We start from the raw sequence: 17,561 nt of genomic DNA, 5'->3' as shown, positions 1-17,561 counted from the left end.
CAGCTCCTGCTTCCTGACCTGCCTGAGTTCCAGTCCTGACTTCCTTTGTGATAAACAGCAATGTGGAAATAAAAGCTGAATAAACCCTTTCCTCCCCAACTTGCTTCTTGGTCATGATGTTTGTGAAGGAATAGAAACCCTGACTAAGACATTCTGAAAATATTCATAAGTGGTAACCAAAGCAAAGAAAGGGAAAAATTAAGCAGAAAACAAGCAAAGACCAAACTATAAATATGATCCATGAGGGAAAACTAATTTAATTGAATCAATTCTTATGCATCTCTTTCCCACTTCACTACCAAGGAGTTAATGGGAAGCCAGCTATTCCTGTGTAAACTGGAGAACGGAGCCCACAGTAAGCCTCAAGGAGCCTGGGCTGCCAGCGATGGTCCACGGTGACCACAGAGATGTCTCTGACCAAGCCCGAACAAGGTACAAACTCATCTTAACTTCAAAATCTGTTTCCCTCAGAACACTTGTTTTTGTTGGGTCTTGTTTTTGTTTGGTTGGTTGGTTTTGGTTTGTTTTGTTGTACAAGAGTGCAAAAAATATTAAAAGCCAGAGTTAAAAATCCTCACCATTTATTGGAGGGGGAGAGGGAGAGGGAGGGAGGGAGAGAGGAGAGAAGAGAGAAGACCAGATTTTCCTAGAAATTCAGGTATCTCTCTAATTGTTAAAGAGAGACTTTTTAAAACAATCATTATATCCCAAGCCGGTGCTGGGAACTGCATTGCCCCATCAGGGATGAGTAGGGAAACAGACATCAAGAGGTTAAACTTCATACAAGATGTTACAGTGCTGGCAGGCGGGAGAAGTTCTGAAAACCCAGGTCTCCTGGACTCCAGGGTGTCCCTCTCAACCACTCTGCATTACTGTTTCAAATTCATTGAATGCTGTGGCTCTTTGTCTACAGCAGGAAACATTACACACATGGCTTTGCCTTTGTGAGGACAAGAAACTCAATGGGGAAAGCACAGGAAGATCTTTAAATGCATAGCAGTGGCTCCTTGTTCACTAACAGTTAAATAGTTTACCCTAGTAGATTACAAAATTTCTATAGGGGCTGGAGAGATGGCCCAAAAGTCAAGAGCACTGACTGCTCTTCCAGAAGACATGGACCAGCACCTACATGAAGACTCACAGTCAGATGTTACTCAAGACATAGCTACCAGGACATATATGGTACACAGGAATACATGCACACCATACATATAAACTAATAAATAGGTTTAAATATTTTTAAATTAAAACACACACACACACACACACACACACACACACACACACACACACACGAACTACAGTGTAAACAATTGCAACAAGAAGAACCTAAACTAGAAACTAAAGGAAGAGGCTGTCTCCACCATGAGATGGGCAGCTTATGTGATAAAGAATTAGCCTTATCCTAAGGAAGGGCTAACCTTTGCCCTCAGCTCCCTTGAAATGGTCGCTAAGCCTTTGGACTGCACCATGGCAGAAGGGCTTTGTTTACCTAGGTATCTTTGGTAGCAGTGGACAACCACGTGACGTGGTTTCAGCTCAACTTCTGGAGCTTGCTGAAACTTCTGGAGGTGACGGAGATGTCTCTTTGTAGGTTTCATAAAATAATTCTGGAAAATACAACTCTCTAGTCTTCAATCAACTCATAAGAACACTGGGGACATCATCTAGCCCTCCCACAGAGAACAGCACACCGGATAATACAACTCCAACAATGTATTTGTCAGCAGTCTGCGATCCATAGATCAATAGCCTTGTTATGGTTGCTTGCTTGCTATCTATTTCTGGTCATTCCAGGGAGGTTGACTCTTAGCTTATTTGTAGAAGGTAACCATTCAGTCTTGGACACTACAGGCGTAACTTTGATTTCCATGTCCAGTAATTATTAAGACTTGGGACAGGCTATTTAACCTCTGTTTCATGAGCCTTGTCTGTTAAATAATATTTAGGTTGCCTAGTTGATGTAAAAATTAAATAAGACTCCATTTGGCTCAGGTTACTATTATTGATTAGCTTTCACTGTCTTTGATTTTTACTATCAGCCAGCTGTGTACATGTGAAGAGAAAGTTGAGTATACTGGAATGTTTTTCCATAAAATCAACATTTCATTATTTCTTTTCATTGTTACTGTGGTGCAATATTAAGTAGCTACTTATATTAACAAAGTGTAATTTTAAAAATCCTCGATTTCTACCTGACTGCCTTTAATTATGGATAGGATGGTAAACATGATGGCATTTACCTTGTTTTGTCTCTATTTCAACACATATCAACTGGTTGGTTGGTGTTTGGCTGATTAAATTATTCATTCTTTTAAAAAATGTCTTGACATTTAAATCTTTGATTTTTTTTCCCTAGTTTTTGTGTGTATGAGTGTCTTACCTTCGAGCATATCTGTCCTCCATATGTGTGTGCAGAGCTCAGATAGGTCAGAAGAGGATGCTGGATCCCCCAGGAACTGGACTTAAAAGTTGTCCATGAGCCAAAATGTGGGTGCTGGGAACTAAACCTAGGTCCTCTGGAAGAGGAGTCGGTAATCTTAACCACTGAGCCATCTCTTCAAGCCCAACTTCTTTAAGTCTTATGAAATGATTTAGTGCCATTTTAATCTGATTTACAATGTTTAGTGGTGTGGTTCTGGAGAGGTTTTAGTCTTTTGTCTTTTGTTTTACTTAAAATAATGCATGTTCCTTTTAGAAAGTACAGAATAAGAGCTGGTGAGCTGGCTCAGTGGGTAAAGGTGATTACTGCTGAGAACGACAACAAGATGCGTTGGATCAATGGAACTGACTGGATGGAAGAAGAGACCTGGCACCTGACACCACTGTCCTCTGGTCTCCATGGGTACCACCTTCATGAATAAAAATAAATAAAAAATAGAAAGTATGAAATATTGCACATTTTACAAAGAAATTAAAAATGTCATTCCTAACCCTAACGGTTGGTCAAATGTTGCTAGTATTTTGGAGTATGTTCCGTTGTTCCTCTCCTTACCTACTTTTTTGTTCTCCCTCTCAAAAACTTAAGGAGTCCATTCTCTTGCCTGGCCTAGCTAATTTCTTCTCCACCTTTCACACTGAACAGGGTACTTTCATTTGAAAAAAAAAAAAAAGTGTTTCTGACCTGGGCAAAGGAAATGGGTGTGGGCCTAGAAGTTATAAACAGACATGAAGGTCGAAGGGTAGATCCGTTGGCCAGGGCAAACATTGAGATCCCATCAACTGTGCTCAGGCCAAATAACTGGGAACAGGTGACTCACAGAGGAGAAAAGAACCACAGCCCACAGTGACACTGAAATCCTTCCTGTGTGAACGAAGGTCGCACTTACCACAGCGGATGGAGTGCAAGGATCTGTGTGTATGTACGTATCATGCATATATGTGTACGCATCTGAGAAACAATTCGAACATTCATTTGTGAGAGCCAGGATCACGTGACGGCTGGTGCAGCGATGTTGGCAACCGAACATGAACTGATCAGATATTTTAGAGTCTCTTAGTACAGGGCTGATGAGCGAGCCTTGGACACTCCCAGGCTTTCACAGGTGGCTAGCCTACTGAGAACAAAAACTATTCTCACCATGCCGAGACTGGAAAGATTAAGGGCTCTGCTTTAAGGCTTTTTTTTTTTTTTTTTTTTTTTTTAAATAACCACCAATCAGAAGAGCAGGCTCTGTAAGTGGAAATCAAAGCATCTCACTGTGCCTTCACTCTGTCCTCAAGTATGGGAGTTACAGACTAAGTTTGGCCATGTGTCAATATTTGTTGGACTGAGTGATAAAAATATTGTGGGGGTTTCCCGTGCTTTGTATGCTTGACAATCGCGTAATTAAAAGTGTTCCATCTGTTTGTAACAATTTTATCAACTCATAACTCAAGAGCTCTGGGGCGTTTTTATCAGTCTTGATCAGCAGCTCATGTCCAGAGTCTAGAACACTCTCTCCCCACTCCATGCCTGTTTAATCGCAAGCGTGGCATACATTTAATGCCTTTAAACAAAGATTCCAGTTTCTAGTTTCCTTCCGTCCAATGTATGGATGAATTTCAGCTCTGAACCGTGCTCTTGACCTAACATGAATTGTAAGGTGAAGTGCTTATGTTGTGAGTCTTCCATTCCTGATGACAAACCTTAATGTAGCAGTACCCATTGGCACAGCAGTGACAAAGGAGGACAGGGTCGGGAACACTGGGGAGGTGCAGAGCAGCATGAATATGCTTGGTCCACCCTCCCTTACATTCATCTTGGACCTCCTTTTACCAGACTGCCACCACCATGTTTTGTGCACAGATGTGCACCATGTTTTGTGCACTACCTGTATTCTCCAGAAAATATCTTGAATCTTTAAAAGAATGTTATTTCCTGGCCAGAGCCATCTGGAACATTTGTGGTTCTCATGGATTAGTGCCCAAGTTCAGCATTAAAATGTTTCTGGAATTCATAATTATCATCTCAAGGGAAAGAAAATCCTTCAATGTCCTCTACGCAGGTATGAATAATATCCATTGTTGTCATTGGCTGTGTTTACTAATATGAAAATTGTAACTATAAGGGTCTTATAACCCCATTTAAAAATGAGGATCTTGGGCTGGGGAGGTAGCTCACTTGGTACAGTGTTTATCTAGCAAAGACTTTCTAGAAGTTAGGAATGGAAATATGACTCACGGAACACTGATTCATAAGTCCCTGGGTCCTGGATGGAAATACTGAGCTACTTTGTTGTGGAAAACAGGATAGTGGTGTGCTGTCTGCCATAGTCCTATGCCCCTCCCCCCTGTTCCTATTTTAAAGTAAGCCCCAAATGGACATGAGAATGGGCATTTAGAAAGCAAGTCATGAGACTGGACCCGTCGATGAATAGAATCAGTACCCTCGTAAGAGCCAGGTGACAAGACTCCTCTTTTGGCATCTCAAGACATGGCTAAGCAGCCTGTCTGCCAATGAAAGGCTCTCAGAAAGAATGGGCAGAGCCAACACATTGATCTTGGAATTGCCAGTCTTGAGGGACGTGAGAAATGAACTTCTGATGTTTAACCTACCCTGTTTGTTTTACTCTTAAGGATAGCCCAAACTGATTGAGAAAAGGTAGTAAAAAAAAAAAAAAAAAAAAGTGGGGGGAGGGGATGGGAGCCAGTGAGTAGCTTTCTTCACAGATTTAGGTACTTACTGTGAGACAATTCTACATGGGCCTCTTGTCTCACGACCTGTCTTGCAGAGCCAATGACTCTGTTCTGAACTCTCTTCAAGAACATTTGTAAAATACGGTCTTGGATGACAAAGATCATACTTCCCCTTAAGTCAGAAGACAATTTATTCTCCAGTACACAAGATCATGTCTCCATCTAGAACGAAGGCTAGAACTTTGCCTTTTCAAAGATGTAGTTTCCCTAAACTTAGGATTCTTTTCCTACAGCACTCTACTGCCACCTCTGCAGGCATGGCTGGCTCTCCTCTGTATTGACTTACAGGAAACGAGGCTCAGAGAATTGATATAACCCTTCAGCTTGGAAGCCCACCTAGCCAAGCTATTCCCCATCTTCACAGGAAGAACTTGGTGCTTACAGACTAGAGTCAGCATAAAACCAGTAACAATGTAGCAATTCTACACAACCCAGGCACAAACATCTATAAAAGTGCCATTTTATACCGATCATTTCAAAAACAGCAATTAAAACCATGACCCTCTCAGGCCTGTGGTAATGCGAACAGGTTCTGCCTGGCTGAGAATTATGGAAATTCTGGTTGTCTGCACTTGGCACTTTGGGCATTTTGTAGCATTCAGTAGCAGATAGATGTCCTTGTGTCAGACTCCAGTAAACTCTGGCAAGTGGTTAATTTTAGATTGTAACACTCAATTTAGGGACCTTGAAGTCTTTACCTAGGAAAACATGGCTATATAATTTTACATTAGGGGCCTATAAGGATAAAAGGACCACCCGCTTGAAAAGAATCCTCAGATGCCATTAACACTTGACAAATTTTACTTGAACTGTTAAAAGAGTTGCCTGTGTTCATTTGTTTGCTTGGGTGTATAGCACTGTCAGGAGGACCAGCTTTCTGTCCTTTTATGAGGAATGGTAAAAGTCAACCTAATCCCCTGTGTTAATTTTATGCTAACTTGACACATGATACTTATCTGAAAAGGGGGGGAACATCAATCAAGAAAATGCCTCTACAAGGTCTGGCTGTGGGGCATTTCAATTAGTGATTGATGGGGGAAGGCCCAGCCCACTGCAGGTGATGCCAACCCTGGGCTGGTAGTCCTAGGTTCTAAGCACGAAGAGCAAGCCAGCAAGCAGCACCTCTCCATGGCCTGTGCATGAGCTGCTGCCTCCCGGTTCCAGCCCTGCTTGAGTCTTTGTCCTGACTTCCTTCAATGATGGATTACAATGTGGAAGTGTAAGCCAACTTGCTTTTGGTCACAGTGCTTCCTCACAGCAACGGAAGCCCTAACTAGGTCCACCCCATTCAATGTCTTCTGGAAATCTGAAACTTCCTATAATTTGTATCCACTTCAGGAGCTGAATGCAGGTGTCATATTCAGTCTCCTGCTTTCTTCAGACAATGCAGATGTGACAATCCCCACTGGAAGTCATGTGAAGACTTGTAGGAAGACAAAGAAGTGGCACCAACACTTCCCGCTTGTACAATTCTTCCCTGCACTTGCACTTTCTGCCCTAGTTCCAACTCTGCTCTGTCTTGTTGCTCTCATTTTATTGAGTGTCGGGTATTCTCTCACGTGTTCAGAAAGACAACCCTAGTTTCAGGAAAGAGCTTTAGCTCTGCTTAAGGCTAAATGGTCCCTGACACTCTCAGACCTGTGGGGGTCCATGTGGAACACCTGTGTCTGTCATGTAGGATTTAGTAAGAGATGATGCTGAGTCACCTGCCATCTTCTCAGGGACAGCCATTCCCTGAAGGTGCAGACGATGTGGTTTGTATTTTTTTTTAAAAAAAAAGCTCATTGCGCATCCACTAAGGACAAACCAACAAGCAGCAAGTAAAGGAAAGAGGATATGAATAAGAATCTCTAGGTAGGGTTGCGGAGAAGAAAATAGCCCTTTTTAGAAGGAAAGAAGTCTCTTCCTGGGACAGAACGCAAAGTGACAAAAGGGACAGCTGAGCTGCATTTGTGATGAAGTAGTGAAGGTGAGGGGTTTGCTTGTACAGGAATTCTCATTTGCTCAGTACAATCAGAAACAAAGTCCTTTGCTAACCAGGGGCAGAGTTAGTGTTGTGGTTGGAGGCCTTTTGTTACCTCGTTTCCAAACTGTATGTGATTCTGTCCACCACATTGCCTCTGTGTAAGATCAGAGAATCAGGGTAGCACAGATCCTAGGCTGTTTTTGAGAACAGAGCAGAACAGAAGGACACAACAACAAGTAAATCCACTGTGGGAGAGGGTGACCAGGAAGATAAAGTGAATAAGTAAAATAATCGTTGATTAAAAATGTATTTTAAAAAGTCCAACTGGTGAGTTAAAAGGGGGCAATAAGGGCGCCTGGGTTTCCCACACTATAAGGACACATTTGTACTTCAGGATGTGGGAAGGGATTCGCACATATGCGGTGTTCACAACTTAGCATGTGCACACTGCTGTTCTTTCTGCACTGCTTGCTGACCCAAGACTTAGTGTTCTCGGAGGAGGACATGGGCGATACTAGCCAAGACCAAACCCAGAATTTCACCATTCAGGTGTCTCAGCCTGGATGTCCAGAGACCAAGGAGAAAGAACAGGAAAGGTGTTGAGGAAAGGGACAACAGCTAACGCATCTTAACACCTCCCACCTAGCTAATCACTTCATGAGGAGCAATCAGCTCGGAAGTGATCAGCTGCCTGTATGTCAGCCCTCCCTGTAACATCTGCCTTGAAGAAGAGATGCCGGTCTTAAGGTCTTAACCCACTTCCTTCTCCAGACGGCGAGCTCTGAATAAAATACAACTTTCAGCAGTCAATTTTCAGTGTTTTCTATTGGTGTTTGTAGTGATGGCACAAACCCTCCTACTTCTGTTAAACAGTGATGGAGTGATTACCACCTAAAACGAAGTGGCTAAAACGAACTGGGTACTTCCAAGTGGATATGGATGAAATCTGAGGTATTTCGAGTAAAATATTAACACAAGAGCAAGAAATTGCTGACTAAGGACACATTGCTCATGTTGAACCTATCATTCAGAAATAAACTTTAAATCACACTGTATGTGGTAGGAGCACTGCTACTTCAGGGATAGCCTGGGGTAAACAAATGATATAAATTATAAGACATCCTAGGATACAAACCACATGAGTTGCTTTTGTGCACTGATAAGGAAAATACTGGCACTGGAGTGAGGAACCCTGAAGCTACAGTATCTGATTGTCCATCTTCAAAGAGTTTGGTGTTTCCATTGAAGCCAGCTAGGGAAACTGAGGAAAGCTGAGCTAAGAGCCACAGGCTTCTAGAGCGCAACCTTAGGAGGCTGAAATGTGGTGACAATGTTGTGGGAAAGAAAAAGAAACATTTAAATATTTCACTAAGTCATTTTAATTCTAACACTTATGTCAACATTTACTTATAATAAACAGCATAAATCACTCATGTTATAAAAGAATCATTCCTTCATCTAGAATGTGAGAGAAAATGGAGATACCAGTAAGCAGGAAACAGGAAATGTGAACACCTCAGTGTTTGCCTCTGATGGGTTTACAATGGCCAAGACATGATACTATAGCATCAAGTGCATCTTTGTGTGTGTGCTGATGTGTGTATGAGCACGTGTGCATGTTGTGGACTGAGAGGACATCTTCAGGCACTGATCCTCACCTCCTAACTTGGTCTCATGTTTGCTGCTAAAATGCCATCAAGCTAGCTGGCCCATGGTCAAGTTTTCTTTCTGTCCTAAAAATTTACAGCAGCAATAGGATAAATCTTAGTCAACAGCTGTAGAGATAAAAAGCTCCAGTGAAAGACACACTGCCCTTCTGGGGACATGGGATCTGCCTCTAATCTGGCACCATGTCTACTACATGTCTAGTTTCTTTTTACAAAATTAACCTTTACAAAGATCTATATATCTCCATCTAGAAGAGATCCACCAATCAATGATCAGGAAAATTGTATTTGCTTTTCTTCCTGACTGGTAGATTTTCTTAAGCTTCATTATTATGGGCTAATTAGAAAACAATCAAAAAATAAAAGTGAAGGTGAATACTGTTGTTTTCATGGTCAGGCACCATTTGTTGTAGGTATCAAGAACAGAGCCCGAGAAAGTAACTATTCTTTAAAAAAAGGCCTCTGAGGACCAATAGACAAGGTTCATACTTACTCCCTAAGCAGCAAGGGTTAAACTGCAGACCCCTGAGACCAGCATTACTTAAATGGGAAAATAGTTAAGTTCATCTTAAATCCCTGAGTCTAATTTAAAAAAGAGGCCTCTCATGATATACTAGAAATCACCCAGTCATTTGTTTTTGTTATATACCAGAGAGATAATGAACATATTAAAAAGAAAAACTGTTTTTGTACCAACATGTTTTTATTGTGTTTCTGGACTTCTCCATTTAGAAAACAGGAACCATGTTTTCATTAAGCTGTGGCTCCTTTTCCTTTAACCTAAGCCTAGTTTAAGGAAAACTTCGCTTGTACAATTATGTAACTAACTTTTAATCAATACATAATAATTATCCAAAGCCTCAATACAGTAGCTAACTTTCTGAAAACAGCTTAACACAACCTACATTGCAAAGTAAAAAATATTTTGTGCTATTAACAACTACCTTCTTTCAAAGTTTCTCTATGCAAGTATCAGAACAGATTTACTTCTCTTTTTAATTTTCTACTTTTGGGTATGCCTTAGAAAAGTAAAATTATATATAAACATTGTCAACTATTATATTTCTAAAGTCAAGATAATGGATTACCTCTTCGGGTATTTAATTTCTGCAATGACTAGTTTTTAAAACTCAGAACTGCTACTCATGTAATTTAAAAACTGCACTGAAAGACGTCTCTTTATGGGTGGCAACAACTTAAAGGATAAAACGAATGTACAGAACATGAAAGTATAAAATGGCATGGCTCCATAAATACAAAAATAGCCATATTCTGTCTGACTCCAATTACATATCTATTAGTCTGATGAGAAGTCTCAAACGCAGCCAGATGACTAGAATATAAAGGCCTGAAAGAGCTGTGTTGGACTAGAACTTACGTCAGCCCACGATGGCCAACCTGCAGAACTGCTGACACAAAGCACTCATGTGCCAGAAATGAAGCGTCACAAATGGAAAGGCAGTCTCTTAACAGTGCACACAACAGTGCCCTAAGCTCAATTCTATCCATAAGCACAAAGTGTTAACATGTCACTTAAGAGAACTCAACATCTTTGGTTTTCAAAGAAATATATAACACTTCAAAAAATAAAACTCATCAATTTGCATTAACAAGTTATACACATGCCAAATGAAGTTTTACTTAACAGCTGAAGGTCAAGATGCCAATTGTGTAGAGCTATCTTCAGAGAAATTGGAATGTAACATGCTTAGGTCAGGTTAGATATCATCAATGTCTTCATCATCATCTCCAATATCATCAAACTGGATTTCATCATCATCCCCAGGACCAAATGTGTCCGTTTCGTTGATTTTGGCGTGTTCTGGAAGTTCTCCATAGGCCTTCAGACTTCTTGCTTCATCTGCATTATACTTTAAGATTACGTCAGCTTTGTTATCTTGATAGTCTCGTAGACCAATCAATATAATGTCTGAGGTATTTATCCAAACCTTTTTTCTCAACTTTCCTCTTATGTGGCACAGCCTCCTTACACCATCAAAACACATTGCTTCCAAGCGTCCGTTTCCCAGCATCTTGACCACCTGGGCATACTCTTGCCCATCCTCTTTAAACACCAACTCTCTTTTCTCAGATTCGTTTTCATTTTTGCCTCTGCGCCTGTTTTTGCCTCCTTTGCCTTTATTCTTCGGCATGATGAAAAGGGCAACCACAGGAGTTGGGTGAGGGACTACTGGCTGACAGTGGCTCTGACTCCTTTCCAAGAGCTACTATACTACTAGGATGGGTGGCGGGAAGTATCTAACAGTGCTAGATCAGAAGCAACTGGTACACTGTGAGAATAGAAGATCCACAGGCAGCAAACAAGTCTTCCAGAGTCCTGGCTTCTGAGAGCTGAAAAAACAAAAATATTTTTAGTAAATATTAAGTGACCATGGTGTACAAGCTGGGCCAGCTCTGGGTTACACTGTGTTGTGTGGAATACCGGCGTCAACCCTCTGCCTAGCCACAGATTGCTCTAATAAAGCAACAGCCTTGACCTGAGCTACTCCATTTTCATTGTAAGTGCCAAGAAGAATGGCTCCACATCTTGTTTACAAAAGTAAACACCATCATCTGCCAGCAAATCAGGAGACACAAACTGGCATTTTGTGCCAATAAATAATGAAGCCTGGAAATATGCCGAATCTTATGAGAATAAAAGACACATGAGCTTAGTATCCTGGAACTGTTAACAAGGGGCACCCAGAGGCCAAATATAACAGCATACTGACTAATGTACTGACTAATCTCTTGGTGACCTGTCACAAGCTTGCCCAGAATACTAGCACATCACACAGCAAAGGACTCCTGCTTCTGTGCCAGTGCCAGACCTCCAGCTCTACACAGCTTCCCCTGGCTGACACTGTGCCACCTCAAACAGCCTCTCGATGGCGTGCCACCAGAGCTGTATCTGATGGCTTTGCACTGAGCAGCTGTTGTGTGGTGCCCTGAAGGCCTGCCCCTGCTCTGCAGCACCTCTCTGTCTTCAGGACTGCCCTTCTAAACTAACACAGCAGCCTCTTTAATCCTTTCTTAACAAAGATATTTCAACCCACTCATAGACAGTGAGGTGCAGTGTAATTAAGGTAGAAATAAAAGAATCTATAATTGTCAGAGATCAGCTATCAAGCAAATTTGGATTCCTTACATCAAATATAACTAATGTGAGCTTATGGATTTATTGTAGACAACGAATTCTGACACAATATCCATTTACAGCTCTGACAAAACATACTTACGATACTGATAGATGTTTTAATAATTATTAAAAAACTGTCATATAACCTAGGGAGTGGCAGCATACACCTTTTTAAAAAATAACATTTTTTAAAAAGATTTATTTATTGTTATAATTGAGTACAACTGTAGCTGTCTTCAGACCACCAGAAGAGCAGTTGGTGCTCTTACCCACTGAGCCATCTCACCAGCCCTGGTGGCATACACCTTTAATCCTAGCACTCAGGAGCCAGAGGCAGGTGGACTTCTGCAAGTTCAAGACCAGCATGGCCTGCATAGCTAGATCAAGGAGAGACAAGACTACACAGAGAAATCTTGTCTAGAAAAGCCCAAAACAAAAATGTGTACACATACACACACACACACACAAAACTTTTGATAAATTTATATTTTTGCTTCAAATTACTTTTGTGTTTGTATACATATATTTGCACACACGTGTTTGCATGTGGGTTTGAGCAATACATGTACACATGAGCATGTGAAGGCCACAGGTCAACTCTCAGGATCTTCCTCAATCACTCTCCACCTTGTTTTATGAGACAGGGTCTCTCACTGAACCAGAAGCTCAGGGATTCAGCCAGAACAGCTAGTGAGTAAGCCCCAGGGATCCTCTTCTTGTCTCTGCCTCCTCAGCACTAGGCACACTGGGTAGAGAAAGCCAGAATGCTGGATATCAAGTGCAGGTCCTCATGCTTGCAAAGCACTCTACCAGTTGACCCATCTCCCGGCCTCCTCTCTTTTCAGTTTGTCTTTCTATGTAGTGGAGGCCTGCCTGGAACTTGTGGTCCTCCTGCCTCATCCTCTTTAATACTAGCTTATAAAAATGATGGCTTTGCACTGAAGAGTGCAAAGAGAAACCGTGTCTCGAAAAACCAAGAAAAGAAAAAAAAAAAAAGAGTTCAAGTTTTATTTTACTCTCCATACTGATTTCAAACTGATGTAGCACAATGCATGCAAAAAGAACATCTGAAACATAAACCTTCTAATTCTTTTTTTAGTCTGTTTCTTGACTAATGTGTACCCACATCATAGTATCTGAACACAGCTTTATGGTATATCTTGAAATGTGTAATCCATGTTCTCAGACTCTTCCACCTCTGCATCACTATATGCATTTTAAAATCAGCTTACCATTTCCACAGAACTACCAAAAAATCTCCTTTCCCCTACTTATGATCCCTAGGGTGCCATCAGAATAACCCACAGGAGACAATCTTTTAAAAAGCATTATCATTGTAGCAATCAAGCTCCAAAGCTACTTGATTTCCTAATACCTTGTCATTCCAGGTCATCAGCAATGACAGTTGAGCAACAGTGCCCATTTCCCCCTATATTCCTCAAATATTACACAATACAATGTAGGATCTGATGCTATTTCAAAGATTCTGCTTTGATTTCTGGGGTAAGTTACAGTATCAAATCACAGTGCCAACCAGGGGTTCACTGGGGAAAAGATGCCGCAGTCAAGTTGGGTAATATGAAGAGAGGGATTATTTATGGACATGCACTAGTAAAGCCCACCATAGAGAACGGTGCAGTTCTCTAGGAATATCTGCAGTAGAGCTTCCTAGTTAGCGAAAGAGGATCAATAACTGGTCCAAGATTAAGATGCTTGGACAAGAAATTCTGACACCCTTGCTGACACCTCTGTTTTTTTGGCACAACTGCCTATAGCCATGAAGCCTTATTTCCGGTCTCCCAGGCTGGGCCCTACACACACACTTTTGACTGTTTTGAGGTCTTTGCATACCCATGATTTTGCATATCATTATGATCCATTTATCAACTTCAACAAAAGTAACTAAATCTTGGTAGAAAATGCATTTGATCTATAGCTAATGATTTAAACTTTTGCATATTTATATATACAATATGTAGGTGTACAGGCCCTACAAATATGAGGCTAAGACCATTATTATTTGTAGTTCACAGTAACTATGAAAATAGTAACTAAATAAAAGAAAAAAAGTCAGCATCACATTGGAAAGAGACTACAGTGGGAAAACAACTTAGGTTGTTTTTTTCCTCCTTTTTTTCATGGTATCATGCCATCTTTAATAAACACATGTTTTGATGGTGTAGTGTTTTCTTATATATATGTATATAGTCTTCATTTAGCAAATGCTGTGTAAATTAGGAATGTAAACTTACTATCTCTAGCTTGTTGTCAAAGCACCCTCTACATTACTACTACCTTCACACGCCTGGATGCATCTTTATGTTCTGAAAACCTCTCTTCTCTGTGAAACTGTGTGTGTTGGGGCAGAAATGCTTGTTTCTTGTCTCCACTTGGCAGTGGGAAGGATTCTCAGATAGCTGAACAGATAACTGTGTTTTAGCTTTGACCCTTAGCATTTGGAACAATCACTTGTGCAGTTAATTCCCCCAGCTACTGTGGAGAAACTAAAGGAGGAAAGACCAAAGTCTTATTCTATTTGTGAAACCAATAGTTCTAGCCATATTCTTCCTGGGCCCAAGAAGAGCCAAGCAAACAAATCGTGGGAAAACAGGGGCATTATACTGTTCAGCAACATGGAGGGGCCAGTAAATAGGAAACAATGCCCAACCTAACTCTTGGTCAAAGAGACACAAGTGTATTAATAGATTTCTTTCAACCTATACAATTAGCCTAAGTTAAGCCAGTAAAATCCAGTGAGAGTCGGGGAAACTGGCTTTTTTGATCATTTCTGCTGGAAATGAAACCTGGTGGGTATGAAGCAAAACATGAGAATACTTGATACTACAATTCTGCATTTGATATGTGCCAAGTAATGTGAGATACTGTTTCCACGAGTGTCTTGTCTTCCTCTTACAGATGTGCCAAGTCTGCAAGAACCTGACTGCCCTTTCCTGGGGCTTTGTCTCAGTTATTTTTTGAGCTGCTAAATCTTGCTTCAGACTTTACTTACATAAAACAATAAACCTTTAAAAAAAAGTTTTTCTTTTAAAAAAGAAAAAAATGAGGCTAATGCCCCTACTAGGGAATGAACAACAAAGCCTTTGAAAAAAATTAAATTTTAATTAAAATTAAAAGATAAAAAATTAAATTCAATTTCTACAATTAAACTGGATCTATTAAAATTAAACCATTTTTATAGCACAGTATACAGGCCATGTCTATACTTTCTGTATGTTGGTGTTACAGCAGCCTTTTAAAGGCCACTCTTAACTGGGCTCTTCTGAATGGTAATGCACTATCTAATTCATTTACCTTAGCTGTCCCTAACCCAGGCCCTATATGAGATTAAAAAGACATTGTTTATTATTCACTCTTTCCATACCAATGTTATTGGATGGATAAGACATTTCATGCAAACCACCAGTTAAGCTCAAGAATGAAGATACTTTTCAGCTGCTTCCTACCTAAAATATGTATGTATAACCATCTGCAGCTGTCAATGCAGTTTGCTTTCCAAGACATAGGGCACTTTAAATAAAAGATAATCACTTGATACAAGATAGCTTAGTAAATACACTGTCTGAAAATGCATACTGTAAAAGCCTAGTACTTACAATGATTAAAATAGCATTACCATGTACAGCAAACAAAAGCAAGATTAGATGTATATGATATGTATATGCAATAAGCAATGTATATGATTACTCATTTTCTCTGTCATTCTATGACATCTCTTCAATATTAGATGAACATTTATTATCTGTCAAATACAGGAGCAAGAACAAAGTTCTCTGCCTTATATGAAGTGTTAGATGAATGAAGGTACCACAGTAGTAACACTTAGCATGGTGTCCAGAAAAGAGAGGTGACTATAGAATGGCACCTTGCACAGCTCCAAGAAACTGCTTTCTGTTCTCCCCTAAAAGGATGCCTTAGTCTTTTCTGTGTCCACAGCATCTTTCTGTCTCAGCCATCACTCCACACTGTTCTTCTAAGCATCCCTAGCTATACTGTCACGGGTGGCTGGTCTTTTAGCAGCTCTGCACTGACTCACCTCTTGCATGTAAGTTACCTTGCATCAGCAGACACACTGCTATCACAGCCATTACTGACATAGTATTTTTGCTGAAGACCTTTTTTTTTTTCAGATTAATCTTACTTCCATATTTGTACAGCTCTATCTAGTCACTCTTTACCCATTACCTACTCACACCTCATTCTCCCCTGTTATTCAGCTATCTTTAGCAAGCTTTGTTTCAATGTGTCAGCTATGTTAAGTCTATAAATCTCAGACAACAGAGTAATGCAGCTTCTGTGCCCGGGTAGAAAGCTGACAAGTGAACAGCACCACCTAGTGGTCACAATGCTGGTGGGGCGATGAGGTTTTCTGAAATACAGTGGCATGTTTCTCACTACCTTCAATTTCCATTTTGTTACACAAAACCTTCCAAATGTGGACTTATATCAGGCTCATATCCCCAAATCTTAACTCTGCCATCCTGAGGAACTTCTACAGAGATGTGCAATGTGGTCTGACTACCACACTTTCTGATGACTTAACTATCTAGTTAAATGGCTAAATGCTTGACTTCTAGAGATTTCTTCCATAGTTTCCATCTCAACCATTGTTGGCAGCTTCTTAAAACTAGTGGCTTCTGACCCTCTTTTTCTTTTTTTCTTGGGACAAATGTGATCTGTGCAACTAAGCAATGACAGGGTTCCTTGTAACTTTGTTCTTATATTCAGTATCAAGTAGGTTGTCACACTCACACATTAAATTCTGAACTTCAAATTTATTGTAGAAAAATTTTAACCTGTAGAAGTACTCAAGGATTTAGTAATTCAGACTCCAAGTGTCTGTCTAGCTCTTAAACTATGAAAAGGGGCTGGGTTGATGGCTCAGTTGAAGTGCATGCTGCACAAGCATGAGGACCTGAGTTCAGCTCCCAGAACCCACAAAAAAAGCCAGGGTAAGTGGCTTATCCCTGCAATCCCAGAAATAGGGAGGCAGAGGCAGGAGGGTAGGCTTGCTACCCAGCCTATCAAGTTGAATCTGTGAGATGCTGGAAAACATGTCTCAAAAAAGCCAAAGTGGAGAGCAATAGAAAAGGCATCCGATATCAACTGCTGTTCTCCACCATTTCTGCACTGAGTGATGAATACTGAGTCTATCTGACATTCACTTAAGAATGACACATCTGGGCTGGAGAGATGGCTCAGCAGGTGAGAGCACTGACTGTTCTTCCAGAGGTCCCAAGTTCAAATCTCAGCAACCACATGGTGGCTCATAACCATCTGTAAATGGGATCTGATGCCCTCTTCTGGTGAGTCTGAAGACAGCTACAATTCACTCATACAAATAAAATAAATAAATCTTGAAAGGGCTGGTGAGATGGCTCAGCAGGTAAGAGCACTGACTGCTCTTCTGAAGGTCCTGAGTTCGGATCCCAGCAACCACATGGTGGCTCACAACCACCTGTAATGAGATCTGTCGCCCTCTTCTGGTGCGTCTGAAGACAGCTATAGTGAATTTCGCTGGAGCAAGCGGGGCCAGCAGAGGTCCTGAGTTCAATTCCCAGCAGCCACACACATGATGGCTCACAGCCATCTG

The 17,561-nt window shown here is 40.8% G+C and overlaps 1 protein-coding gene across 2 annotated transcripts in view; it reads right to left on the bottom strand.

Annotated features, from left to right (window-relative positions):
* Positions 1-8,513: 8,513 nt before the first annotated feature.
* Positions 8,514-17,561, bottom strand: part of LOC116087134 (eukaryotic translation initiation factor 1A) — a 12,436-nt gene continuing 3,388 nt past the window's right edge. For both annotated transcript variants that reach the window (XM_031365634.1, XM_031365635.1), the window contains exon 3: positions 8,514-11,163. In XM_031365634.1, coding sequence (XP_031221494.1) covers positions 10,530-10,964 — 435 coding nt within the window. In that variant the 5' untranslated portion in view covers positions 10,965-11,163 and the 3' untranslated portion in view covers positions 8,514-10,529. The remainder of the gene's footprint in view (positions 11,164-17,561) is intronic.

Source organism: Mastomys coucha, unplaced genomic scaffold (genome assembly GCF_008632895.1).
Source record: "Mastomys coucha isolate ucsf_1 unplaced genomic scaffold, UCSF_Mcou_1 pScaffold13, whole genome shotgun sequence".
NCBI lineage: Eukaryota > Metazoa > Chordata > Mammalia > Rodentia > Muridae > Mastomys > Mastomys coucha.
This window is presented reverse-complemented; position numbering and strand designations above follow the sequence as displayed.